The following is a 13,442-nucleotide window of genomic DNA, read 5'->3' as shown; positions in this document are numbered from 1 at the left end:
TGTATTCCTTGAACAGCAGCAGAACCATAGTATGTCAAAAACTGCTTTTGAAAGTCCCCTTGAGTTTCAAAAATGGCTTGCTTTTGAGCACATGGGGCTGCTGTTCAATACAGATGTCCCTTTGGGCACATTATACTGTGGTTATCTCTGTAGCTTCTGTAGAAGTGCTACAGAAGCTCAAGGGGTCATCTGTCTATGGACCAGTTCAAAAAAAATTATTTGTCAGGATAAATTCCTGCCATTAATAAATTGTGTTTCCTCTCCTTTTTAGGGTTTTGGGTCCACTGCAATGACTCCAAACTGAATGTATGTAGTGTGGAGGAGGTATGCAAAACCCAGGCCTACATTCTTTTTTATACTCAAAGAACCGTGCAGGGCAAAGCAAGTATCTCAGAAACACAACTTCAAGCTCAGGTGCCGTCCAAACACAATGATAAAGATAGAAGACTGACACTCTCCTGAAAGGAAGCATCAACTGGCTTATTTTTATTTTATTTTTTTAAAAGCCTTTTGGAGTTCACTCATCTTGGCGGGAACAAATACTGCTGCAGGAATTATTTGGATCCACAGTCCGGAAAAGTGGGCCTCCTACTATGTGCAACTGTTCTATGAGATTGTAGCAGAACATCTATTTTTTTTAAGGACAGATGTATTTGTAAAACCCTTCGTCCTCTAAACAAAACAAAGAGTAACAGCCTCCAATGTCTAGGACTATTTATCTTCTTTCAAAGAGAAATCATTATGGCATGGAAAAGTAGGTGCATTCAAATTTCTGTGTACAACCAGGATATAAAGCCATCAAACTGACCATAAATATAACAATTCCTCCAGAAAAAGAATGAATCAACACAGCTGACTTAATCCTTGATCTCTTGATGTGGTGAACTGTTGTTGCACCTCTTGGTGTAAATAACGTAGCCAGTTATTTATATATTATACAGTGTATAATATAGTCACCATCCATCTTTCTAACCCAGCGTAATTTGGGTAGATGGTGTTGTACTATACTAAAACACATGCTAAGATCTTTTACACTAGGAAAATGTTCATCAACCCTTGTTTATTATTTTTGTAATGGGCATTTCATCTTTTGTCCCCTGAAGTCATTCCAGTTTCTTGGAATGAACAAAAGCTGAAATTATACAGAACGCTGAATATGTCACATATTTTGAGTATGTACTAAAAATTTGAGAAACTATTTTTCTTCCCCTCTATTTTCCGCATCTTCTAATAAGACAAAAACTTAGACTGAATTTACAGTCTACATTTTCCTCTGTAATGATTGCAGTTGTTCTGGGTTGGCCTTGGCTTTTGGGGCTTTCCTTATGTATTGGCTATAACATGATGGTCACCATATGAATTGGTCACGTGACTCCACCCAGTTTCACAGTTGAGGATTAGATTTCCTGTACTAATTGCTCATTTTCTTTTTCTTCTGCTGCTATTGGAACATATCAACTGTTGCCCTAAGTGCATAGCAACTTTTCAGATGCAAAGAAGAACGGAGAGGGAATTAGCAGCCATCATACAGATAAAGCAAGAAGAGGCTTTATCCTCTTTATCCTAATAGTGTCCTGAATTTTGTCAACTTCCTCCCTTTCGTAGCGTTTTTTGGGGCAAACGAAGGGTATCCATCCTCATTCTCTTCTCTAACCGCCAGAAAACTAGCTCCAAACTGTGACTGTTTGTCATCACAGTATGCTTAGTCACATGCACATGAACAAGATGTAACAATTCATTAGTATGCTACCCTATGTTGAATTACCATTAAGAGCTCTTGCTGACCTTAATTATTACCACTGTTTCATCTCTGTAGAAAGGACAGGACTCTGTGTGGCTAAACAAACAACTTGTTGCTTTGGAACTTGGAAATATTGATACCATAGCATAAAAATCCCACAGTTGTGTATTAACAAAGATAAAGATAACTTTCCTTGGGTTTGTAACTAGGCTTTCGGGGCTCTTTTTTGCCACCAGTTGTATCAAGAAATCATACCCATAACTGCTCATAAGAAATAGGCCAGTTAAATTGTGACAGAAATCAGTGCAGCATCATTGTAAATCAGATGAAGTTTGACTCTGATATGGATGCTGAGCTTCACAAAATTTGAGAAATCTAATCCTGCAATTGTAATGATCAAATATCAGTGTTTATCTGCTACAGGCTTCCTCTGTTAGAGCAGAACACATGCATTTCAGTAAACAATTCTGGAGAAGAGCACAGGTCTTTTCAAAATTCCTGAAGATAGTCTTGCCACAGGAGCTTCTGCTCAGTATAGGATTTAGCTTTCAATGTAAATTAGAAATTTCTGGGGGGAAATGGATCTCAAAAAGATGGACAGGTGTCTGGCGTGCACAAGTTTTTCTCAAGTGCTTTCTTGCTTTCTGTGGCTACTGTGAACCCATCTTTCCAAGTCCATTGATAGCCTCCTGATATTAGTAAATGGCAAGTTTACTAAAATGACAAAAATCTAAACATTTACCCCTTCTTGCATTGGAAGTAGGGAGAAAGTAGCAGGGGTTTGTTACACACAGCCATGATTTGGGACTGTGCAGCACACACTGATTCCAGTAGACATTGGTCTGCTGTTTGGACTGGTAGTAAAAAGTTCAGGTGTACTGGGTCAGCACGTCTGATACTCCAGAAAGTTCTATCGGCAAGCATCCTTAGTAAGAAATTCAGTTAATGAAGCTCAGCTCATACTCGTTGTATTGAAAGCAGACACAACAGTGTTTTTAAATATAGAAAGCTGAATCCCTACAAATCATGATGCCGCACTGCAGTAGCAGATGGGGCTGCATTGCTATTCTGGCTTCCAAAGACTGCATTGCTGCCATTTACCACAAGGAGGCGGCAAAACAACAGGGCATGGCAACAGGGCTCCTGTGCACAGTGCTGAGCTCCCCACTGCCTTGCCGCTTCCCCTCCCAGTACGTGACAGCACTGCTGTATTTGGGAGCCAGGAAAGCAATGCAACCCCACCTGCAACACCCACTACTGAATGCAGCTATGAAACCAGATTTCTCAGTAGTATGGCTGCCAACTGACCACAGCCTAAACTGACCATTAGTAGCAACTTGATGTGCAGACAATAGATGTGGAGCTTTTCACAGCATGAAGATACACACTATCACCTACTGTTGCCTCCACATCAAGCTGCTGTTAAAGGTGTAGCTAGAGTTTGATGGAGGAGCTGGCAAGCCTACTGTTAATACTCATCTTTTGACTGGGTATCTCACACATCTTTTAAGTTTTTGAGTAGGTTCAGCTGACGCCTAAATTAGATGCATAGTGTAGGTGGGAGGGTTGTATGGGTACCATGAATGCTTTGTGTTTCCTAAGCAGATTTGGACAGTAGTTGCCCCTCATGTGATTAATGGGATGGCACAAGATGTGGAAATGAGTGCAATTGAAAGTTACCTGGATAGGGAAAGAAGGAACTGTGCTTTTGAATTGTGCTTGCTGTTTCCAACACTGTGAGGTTTCTGTAATAATTAGCTTTTATTTGGAAGCGATAGCGTATAGCATTTTTTATGCTGTTTCTTTTATATCTGTCCACTGCTAGCAGTGCTCTTGCTAAGCTGTACACTGTTTTAAAGTGTCCTAGTTGACAGAAAATGTGATAACAATTGGCATTCTTAATAGTTCCATATCTTACCATTACAAAGAAGCCTAACAGAATAACCAATCAGTTAACCTGTCTTCCCGTGTTAATTTTCCTAGCATTCAGCTCCTTTGTTGCATATGTGTTAAACCCTGAAAAACTTTTAGCACTGAATGGTGCTTCATTTCTCCCAAGAGCCACCGTGTACTTGTAGGATATGACCAAAAGCACTTCCACATTTGCTAACCCATGGAAATCATTCAATTTACTTTTAACGTTTATGCTCCTAAACATACCTGTTAGGAAGCAAGCCCATTTAACTCAGTGAGACTTATTTCTGAGTAAACATGTTTAGGATCCGGCTATAAGAATATACACACAGGAATAAGTTGGGTATAACAAGTGTTCCCGTTATCAATAGAGCAAAACTAGTTGTGTGTCTATAGCTAAAACTAGCTACAAAAAAAATTAAGAATGATGGAGCAATTCAGTACATCAAGTTTTGAAAATGAGTCTTTATTAGGCTAGCTAAGGGTTTTATTAGCTTGGTGTAAGATTTCTGGGTCTTAGAAGTCTGTGGAAGTGCAAGCAGGCAGTGATCTGAACTAAAAGGCTTTGAAATAGGAACTAATGGTCTTCATCAAATTTGGACCACTTGAATTACTGCCCACTTCCTCTCACTGAAGGCAGATTTAGACATTGCCCTTGACAAAAATGGCATCCCCAGATCAAATATTCCCCCTATTACTACATTTCGGTACACAATCTATGGTGTGACGGCACAGTTTCCTTGACCCAGCAATGGGGGGGGGGGACGTGCAATGATGTCATGAGGATAGGTGTGCCTAAATGTTACTGAGGTGTATGGGAGAATACTCCACAAGGGACTGCTATTTTCAGCGACAGGTCCATATTAAGTATAACAATGGGTTCCCCCTTGTATCTTTGCAACCCCAAAATAAAGTCAGAGGACAGAGGCCGATTTATTCACTTGTTCTTTCATAGTTTAAATATAAAATTTCAACCAACTAACTTGTTTAAATTTGTGCAGAAGGGGAAATATTAATGGAATCCTTTTATATCAGAAGTTTCCTACAGACACTGGGGAAATAGTCCTAACTTTACAAAGCAAACAAGTTGATTTGAAGAGCATCCTAGCAAACGACTCACTATTATACTGCAAAGTTGAACTGTGCAGATGCTTATTTTTATTTGCTTTAGAACTATAGAGGTGATATCCAGTGGCAAGTCATCCTTGGAGCAGTGGGTCTCCTCCAAGTATGACAAACATTAGATATTGCCCTAGGTGTGTGCGTGCATTTCAGGGAAACTATAACACGCCTATCAGTTAAACCTTACAAAAAAAATGGTGTTAAATGTGTCCTATGGACTCACAAGAAGAACTTTAAAAACATACATGTTGTCTCTTTCTGATTGTAAAGATCCATTTTACTAATATGCTTTGTGTGCCAGGTATGTGTGATAGGAGAAAGAGTTTTGAATGTCAGCAAATTATCCCCAACACAAACTGCAGCCACATTTAAACAGTATTGCTGACTGAAAACTTGTATGAATGGGGTGAAAGTTGTGGGATTAGTTTTGCCTACCGATAAAGCTTTGTGAACAATTTTTTTAAGATAAAAAATTGGTGCCTTGTATCTAATTACATTTTGCATGGGACACAAGTTTAATTTTCTCCCCCTCCCAAATTTGTGTCTTTACAATACTTTAGTAGTATTGGCTTTTTTACATTTCATATCTGTATGTGAATGGGAAAAATAGTTCCTACCAGCAACTTGATGTATTTTACTGTATGTGTCTAAAGACTGTATTTCTAATAATGCGAATGATTTGCTCAAAAGTAGATCATAATTTTGGTTTTTGTGTTAAATCTGTCAGTAAAAAGTTTTTTTTCAAATTAGGATTATTCCTCTTGAAGCAAGTACGTCATGATTTTGGTGTGAAAGGTTAAGAATGCCTGGAGCAATCTGTTGACAAAGCAGTTTGGAAAAGGCTATGAAATTGCTGACTGGTGCCTTGCAAAGACATCTGTTCTCTTCTACCATGGTACTGCTTCTTTCCATTTCCAGTTCCTGGGAGGACAAACAGTCCTGTCTTTATACAGATAGTATATGATACGTATGAATGCTTGAAGCTAAACATCTATATGTGAAGGTGCTTAATAGAATCCAGTGAACATCTAGTGAACATTGTTTCATGGTATCATGCCCAGCATCTAGTTTAACTAGCAGTATCCGTTATCCTTAAATACAGCACCTCAACTAAGATAAAGGCATATGGCCAATGCTGCATTGTCAAGCACATCTTCAATCAGCCTAAGTCTGACAGACTACTTACAGTGCAGAATGCATTGGAACTATGTAGGTGTAAGCATAACCGTGGCCTCCAAATTCAGTTCAGGTCATGTGGATGTCAGAAAAAGAGAAATGCTAAACATAGCAATGATGATACTGTACATTGGATTGCAGAAAAATTATGCTTTCTTTTCATAGAAAATATTGGCCGTATACAAGTAGCATCAACTGAATTTAAAATCAAGCTAGGATTGCCATGTTTTAAGTGCACTGATATAGAGTGGAAGTAGCCTCACCTTCCCATTTCACACACACACACACACACACACACACACACACACTCCTTGTATCCATCCTCCCACTGCCTATATAGTTAGGTGTCCTGTTCGCTGCTGCACAAAACAGGTGTGAAAGCCTCAGCTTTCAATGTACAATTCTCATCTTTACGGTTGCAACCAAGCACCTTTGTTTGTCTTTAAGCTTCTATTTTCTTTTGACTTCATTCAATCCAAAATAACTAATACTCCAAACAGTGTCAATGAAACAAGACTTAGGAAAAAAGTAATGCTTAGAACGAAACACACAGCTTGTTAGCTGTTCAATATTCAAGGAAAGCACCATCTTGTAATCAAACTTGCAAAACTTAACATGAAAAGGCTTTTAGATTTCATTGACAGTTTCTGATATCATAGATGTGTGATGTAATGTATGGTATGGTATATGATGTCCACTGGGGGGAAGGGACTTGACAACCTTAGCGGCAGAGGGCATGTGAGCTGGAGATCAGCACTGTCCAGGCACACAGCACTGAGCTAGCAGCCTCCACCACCCACTGGTAAGGGCATCTGGTCCCATTCCCCATCAGTCAATACTGTCAGCCTCTTATTTAACCACCAGTGGCAGAGATGGTCCTGACCAGAAGCATGTATAGGCCTCATGGTTGACTATAGCATATTTGGCAAAGAAATTTTATGTTACTGAATCGTGTAATTTTAGGCGTTTTTGCTTGGTCCAGCTTTCAAAGGCAGAAGTAGATTACTATAACTAAATCTTGAATTAAAATAAACTCTGCTACGCTTAAGTTCACTTATAACAAATGCAGTGCACAATGGGCACTGGCTACACCTCAAAATGTAAACCGAATCACATGTACACAGAAACAAGTTCCACTGAAGATGAGTGTGTAAGTCTAGCCAGAAAACGAGAACAAATTTCTGCCACTACTTTTAAAAATGGTCACCACAAAACGTTTTTAAAACCAGTGTTCTGAAAATTCTTAGATTAGATTTCAGAATTTTAACATGCACAAAATCAGATCTCTGAAATAGCACCTTACAGTAGTATAATCTCTACTTCACAAAGGTTCTTTACATAGGTACTTAAATTTGCCACAGCTCCCCAAAGCCATACACTTCTGATTACATTATTTTAGCAGTAATTTATGGTATAGTAAAAAAAGTATGCAGTTTTGTCTTAAATGCATATTTATGGCTACTAGTAATTTGCAGGGGAGCTTTAAGGCAATGCTGACTGTAGTTATACTTGTAGCTACTGATTGTTTGGTGTTGATCACTTAGCCGCACTCAGGCAATGGTTAAGACTGCCTCAGCTCCAAAGGGGTTGGAGGTAGGTAGTGATGGAGGACAGATCGATATATGAGCAACTGATTTTACCCACTTACTGCATAAATGTTATTGAAACACAGCTACTCATCTTTTACATATTGTTTTGAACTGGGTTTAATAGTTTATAAATAAAAAGGATCAAGAGGTGTGTTATAAACAGGTACAAAAGTGTAAGTTGGAATTTTTGCTAAATATACTGAATAATATGTTCTTTCTACTCAAGAATATGTGTCATAGGACTTGAGCAGACACCATCCCCACAGAGCCAATGCTTTCATTCCCCCTTGGTGGCAACTGAAGTCTCATTAACTCCTTAGGATTCAACTACCTTCTCCATATGGGAAGGAGGAATGGGTGTCTCTAATGAACAAACACAAATCTATTGTTAAAGGGAACTTTAAAGAGACACATTGTAATGATGATGACGTTCTTCTACAAGACCAACAGCGTTCCAGCCCATATGATTAAAAAAAAACAAATTAACAAGTGGTTTCCCGTAACCTCAGAGGCATTATAGAGCAGTCCAAGACACCAAAATGCTATGCAACACCAAACAGTTCCTTTTCCACATACAATATACCATCATAATTACAATACCACACAACTCTTTATGCTGGCTGAAAATTGTTCATAAGTAAAGGGTCACCTAGGCCTTTTAAAAATGTATTTTCCCTTTGAATAGTTAATATGTCCTACTTAAAAACACAGGACTGGGGCTTGTTACTTCTTTAAGTGTGAAATATGAATCATGTTTTTATGATTTTTGTAAATCTTTACTCTTTTTACCTTGTTTTTGTAAGCTGAAATTTCCTATTAAAATGAAAAAGTCCAATGCATTGGCATGTCTTTATTTCACACTTCAGAATCTGTTAAACTCTTGGTACAGAAGTTGATTCCATCTGCAAAAGAACTTATATTTTCTGGCAAAAATAGAACAGAAGGTACTACATTAATTGGACTCAATAGTGCTCCCAAGCGAGTGAAGTGAACATGATAAAAAGAAATGTACAGGTAAATTGTTGCCTCGGTGTTTTCTCTAGTCCTTCACTCACGATGCTGATGCCTCCAATCGCTTCAGTAGAAGCTGCATTGCAGATAACAACCCATGTAAATCAACGCAGTGATGAATCAATTCATTTGGTCATAAAGCAAGAGGGAAACTCAGACTTCACGCAGATCTACTTCATTCATATCTGTAAGGAAAAGTTGGACGTCTAAGATGATAGGCTACTACACAAGTGAACAACATACAGCTTTTCCATAAGTGGACAGGGCCCCATAAACTATTAATACCTTGTGCAACACAGCTGTCATTTCAAACTAGCTTTGTGGCAGAAGGAACATAAAACAAATCTGAAGAGTGATACTGAAAAGCATACTGAAAATAGGCCTATCAGATCAAGGGACTTAAGTTCATTTATTTCAGTAGGTCTATTCTCACTGTGATTATCACCCTCTGTATCCAAAGGCAACATAAACACCCAAATTTGCTTTAACAATTCCATATCCAATCACAACATGCTAAGTTTGAACTGGAACCGTGTGGGTAAAAAAATGAAAACTCTGTGCACTTGGTCTTCCAAGAAATCACACCTTGCAGGGAAATTTAGCAGATACAGCTCAAGGAAAGATGCAACATACAGTAGTTTGTTTTAAGGAAAGATGCAACACAGTTTGATGTACATTGTAATAAAAAGTTGATAGAGAAGTTATCCAAATACTAACAACAATTTACAAACACAAAATCTTAGGAAGTATTTAATATATCCTCCCCAGACAAACTCAGGCAGGTGAAACATAAAATAAAACAAAGCTTAGAGAAATATAAACCGTGTTTTCACAGCTCAACCTAAGGTGCAACAAGTTTTCAGAATAGTTTGGGAACTGTCAGTCTAATTTATGTAACAGAAGTCTAAACATATTCAACAGTTTCAGCCATCCAGCTCTTGGCTACAAAATTATCTGATAGAAATTTCTTTCAATTTATTCTCCTTGCTTGAAAATGACTGACTATAAAGGTAACTAAAAATATCATGCTTTGAATTGTTTAAAGCAAATTACACAGGGAACCCTATGTCATATTAACTCTATCGAAATACAAACATTTGTGGAAATGTCCATGAAGTTCGGAATGCTTAAAATAATAGCAATCACAAGTTTCAAGACTATGAAAGTTCTAGATCAGGCATAGGCAAACTCCAGCCCTCCAGATATTTGGGACTACAATTCCAATCATCCCTGACCACTGGTCCTGTTAGCTAGGGATGATGGGAATTGTAGCCCCAAACATCTGGAGGGCCAGAGTTTGCCTATGCCTGTTCTAGATCTTTTCTGGGGGTAATATTACATTCTAGAGTGGGGGACCTCCACCCTGTGTGTTGGGCTTGGCCCACCAGTACATTTTGTGCACACCCTACCCACACGCCCTACCCTTGATGACAATTGGGTAAGGGTGGCTTTCCCAAAGCCACTTTGTGAAGCTCCCAAAGGACTTGACAAACTGCTGGTTGTCCAGAGCCTTTGAAGCAATGCACAAAGTGGGGACCCAATATGAAGAAGGAGAGCTCTCCCTACACATCAGCCAATGCAAAGGGAGAGCAATCCTGCTGAGTATGGGCCTGTCAGACAACTCCTTACGGGAAGCTCTTGGGTATGCCCAACCTCAACAGGAAGCAAGATCACTCCCTCCCCCATCAGGAGAGGAGCTGATTCTGCTGATCACTGGGCCTAAGAGAGCAATCAGGCACTCTGCAGCAGTTTCTGCCACTTTTTAAAATATCACCCCAGGGTGCTGCAAGAGTGCTCAGCTCTTGCTCTCGCACTCAGTCCCCACAATCCCATCCGAGTACAGGAGAGTAGGGACTGACTTAAAAGAGGAGGAGAAAATCCCTGTAAAGAGCGCTCAGCCACCCCCACCCCCAATCATGCTCAGATGGGATCACAGGGAGTGCAAGTGATTTTGATGTGGGAGGGGCAACCCACCTGACAATCATGTGGCATGGCCTGCCTGTCCACGTGTCAAAGCTGGTCCATAGGGTGGAGCCAAAAAGGCTCCTCAACCCTGTTCTAGAACAGGAATGTGATTTTTGGATAAAGAAGTTTTTCATGACAGTTTCCTGTAGCTCTTTCCATTTTGATGTTTTTCAACTTTCAGTAGCAAGTTCTCACTCCAACTTTAGATTAGAACAGACATAGGTAAACTCAGCCCTCCAGATGTTTTGGGACTACAACTCCCATGATCCCTAGCTAGCAGGACCAGTGATCAGGGATGATGGGAATTGTAGTCCCAAAACATCTGGAGGGTCGAGTTTGCCTATGCCTGGATTAGGAAAATATTTTCCTTTCATCCAGAATGAAAGGGTGACCCTCATGAGGCCCGAGTTTGCACAGAAAAGCAGGGTCCTATTTATTCAACCCTTCACTTAACTATTGATCTGATTGTGATGAGACAAATTAAGAGGATATATACAATCTGCACTATTTCCACAATCCTGGCTACTCACCGTTTCTGCTATGCAGGAGGCTGTGGTGCCATCAAATCGATGTCTGTTAAGTTTCTAGCTACCCAAACTCCCACTGCAAAGAGACCCAGGTTAACTATGAGGTTCCTGAAACAATACAGAGTAGGGTTAAGAGTGTGAAAACTGGTAGCTAATATCAAAATTTATGCACAATTCTGCTGGATTTCTGGCCTAGAGGCGCTAATACCAGATATGAATATATATGACATTCTTACTGCAATCATTTCACTGAACTGTGGGACTGACATCTGACAAAACATCAACAGAACTGCACTTTATATAGCAGCATGAAGGGCCAGCCATGGTACTAACAGAACGTTCTGTTCAAAACTGCCTGCCTTAACCAAAGTGCAGTAGAAGTGCTTCCTCACTACACAAGTTTCTCTGGAGGTGAGGATGCATTTAGCTAGTGTAATCCAGAACTCAGGGTTGAGTTTTCCTATGGGTACTACATACTAATATTTCTCAAGCTAAATTGCTTCAATTATGCTCAGAATGGATTCAAAACTCGCAGAGCAGAGGACATAAAAAGTGCTGTCTGAGAAAAATTGCAAATGCGATTTCTGGAAAAATGAGGATAAGCAGAAGGGCAAGGGATCCTGGGAGTAGATTTAGTATGGGCAGAGAACCTAAAGAGATGTTTTGGCTTTTTGTTTACTGCTCGTTTGTTCCTTAGTTCCTGTTTATTGGGGGAAGCCTTTTCAACACTGAAAATGCTATGTTAGATGGGGGGGGTGTATTCCACTTTATTTTGAAAAAAACAAAAAAATGTTGTTTAAAAAAAAATAAAAACCCTGAAGAGACGAAGCTGTGAAACAGAAAACGAAATGTGTTGAGGCGAGTCGGAACCCTTCAGACACACCTAATCCGTTTTTTACTTGGCCAGTTACAGGACCCCTCACGAGGCCCTTTTAAAACCGTGAACGTCAAGCCGCGCATTAACTTTGGAGTAACCTGTACATCCTTACAGTACGCGAGGCCCCCCGTGCTTCACGGCAGGCCAAGCGAGACACCGCACAGCCCAGGGCGGCTCTCCCTGCTTCGGCTGCCACCTCCCTCCCCAACCCACCGCCCTGGAAGGAGACTGAAGCTCCTTCGTATCAATACTCCTCCCACCTGCGAAAGTCACTGCGGTCTGTGGCGAAGCGGTAGGCGCCCCGGATCCAGCCCCGCAGCCCCTCGGGCGTCACCGCGCTGGAGCTGCTTCCGCCGCCCGCTGCTTGCCCACCCGGCGCCATCGCCGCTGCTTCGGAACCTCCTCAGCGACGCACGAGGGCTCTTCTCCAGCCCAGGAACATCCAAGCTCGGCTGGCGCTGACGTAATGCATCACTTCCTGCGCGACCGCTTACGACTCTAACCATAGAGCCGTGATAGGACTGCGTCTCCTTTAAGCCCCGGCTAGGCAGGACGTCATAGCCAAGAATGATGGGAGTTGTAGTCCGGAAACGTCTCGAGAGGAACAGCTTAGGGAAAGCGGCTCAGTTGCAACCGAACTGCCGAAAGAAGCGCCAGACTCTGGAAACCGTGAAGACAAACTCACTGAATTATCAAATTAACGGGCAGCCCTGCGTCATTTTGTCATAGCAAAAGAAAGAAGTGGCTTGTGATGGCACCCATCATAAGGTCCCTTGGACTTCAGTCCACTTCCACGTTCTGATGAAGCGAAGCGTGTTCCAACGAAATCTCTTGGGAATCATAGACTCGTAGAGTTGGGAACCCTAGGGTCATCTAGTCCAACCCCATGTAATGTAGGAATCTCAAGATTGCAGTACCAAATCCAATTTGAAACCATAGCAGGCACTGCTTAGCTTTGTAAATGTGCTAGCAGTTTTACTACCGTGCTAGGACTAGGAGAGCATTATAAAGTTGTTCACCTTTATTAGACAAACTAAGACAACCATGGCAGAAACCAAATTAGTGAGCATGGATAAGCAAGCAATCCCCTGCATTGAAATTCTGTTACAAGGTAGATACAGGATTGGTATGGGTTTTGAGTCTCCCTAAACTTCCATTTGTGTACTAAATTCTATTTTAGTGCAAGGGTCCAACGAGTTTTAGAAATGGGTTGCACCCCAGCCCCATATAATTATCCCAATCCCCCTGAGTGTATGGAAATGTAGGCAAGGCAAGGCCCATCATGGACGCGTGAAACAAAATGGTGTCCTTCAGCACCATGATGGACTCTCCTATTTGTCAAGGATGGTGGCCGATTCATGCCTTATATTCCTTTTTTAAAAAATCTTAATGCAATCTCACAATAAACACCTGGAGAGCTGTACGCATACACACACACATTGTGGAAACACATGAAGTCACACACATAACATGCTCTCCTGTTGGCATCCAGCTTTGCATCTGTGTCTGTCTGTGTCACA

The 13,442-nt window shown here is 40.8% G+C and overlaps 2 protein-coding genes across 7 annotated transcripts in view; one reads left to right on the top strand and one right to left on the bottom strand.

The window, feature by feature from the left end:
- The window catches only part of USP49 (ubiquitin specific peptidase 49), a 60,744-nt gene extending 52,367 nt beyond the window's left edge, over positions 1-8,377 (top strand). For 5 of the 6 annotated variants that reach the window (XM_082226925.1, XM_082226924.1, XM_082226927.1 and 2 more), the window contains one exon: positions 272-8,377. In XM_082226925.1, coding sequence (XP_082083051.1) covers positions 272-462 — 191 coding nt within the window. In that variant the 3' untranslated portion in view covers positions 463-8,377. The remainder of the gene's footprint in view (positions 1-271) is intronic. The other variant, XM_082226929.1, reaches the window with a different exon arrangement.
- On the bottom strand, positions 8,378-12,410 carry TOMM6 (translocase of outer mitochondrial membrane 6). Its single transcript, XM_082226930.1, has 3 exons — positions 12,183-12,410; positions 11,049-11,153; positions 8,378-8,738 (listed from the first exon to the last, which is right to left on the bottom strand). Exons 1-2 carry the CDS (start codon positions 12,302-12,304, stop codon positions 11,057-11,059), a joined length of 219 nt encoding a protein of 72 aa, XP_082083056.1. The 5' UTR covers positions 12,305-12,410; the 3' UTR covers positions 8,378-8,738; positions 11,049-11,056.
- Between the last annotated feature and the right edge of the window lie 1,032 nt (positions 12,411-13,442).

Source organism: Podarcis vaucheri, assembly GCF_965113315.1.
Source record: "Podarcis vaucheri genome assembly, chromosome: 6".
Classification (NCBI taxonomy): Eukaryota; Metazoa; Chordata; class Lepidosauria; order Squamata; family Lacertidae; genus Podarcis; species Podarcis vaucheri.
This window is presented reverse-complemented; position numbering and strand designations above follow the sequence as displayed.

Bases quoted from the DNA above. Each gene is read 5' to 3' on its own strand.
- TOMM6 (XM_082226930.1), bottom strand. From the start codon at position 12,304: ATGGCGCCGGGTGGGCAAGCAGCGGGCGGCGGAAGCAGCTCCAGCGCG. The intron at 11,154-12,182 runs GTGGGAGGAGTA...GTATTGTTTCAG, and splicing joins GACCGCAGTGACTTTCGCAG to GAACCTCATAGTTAACCTGG.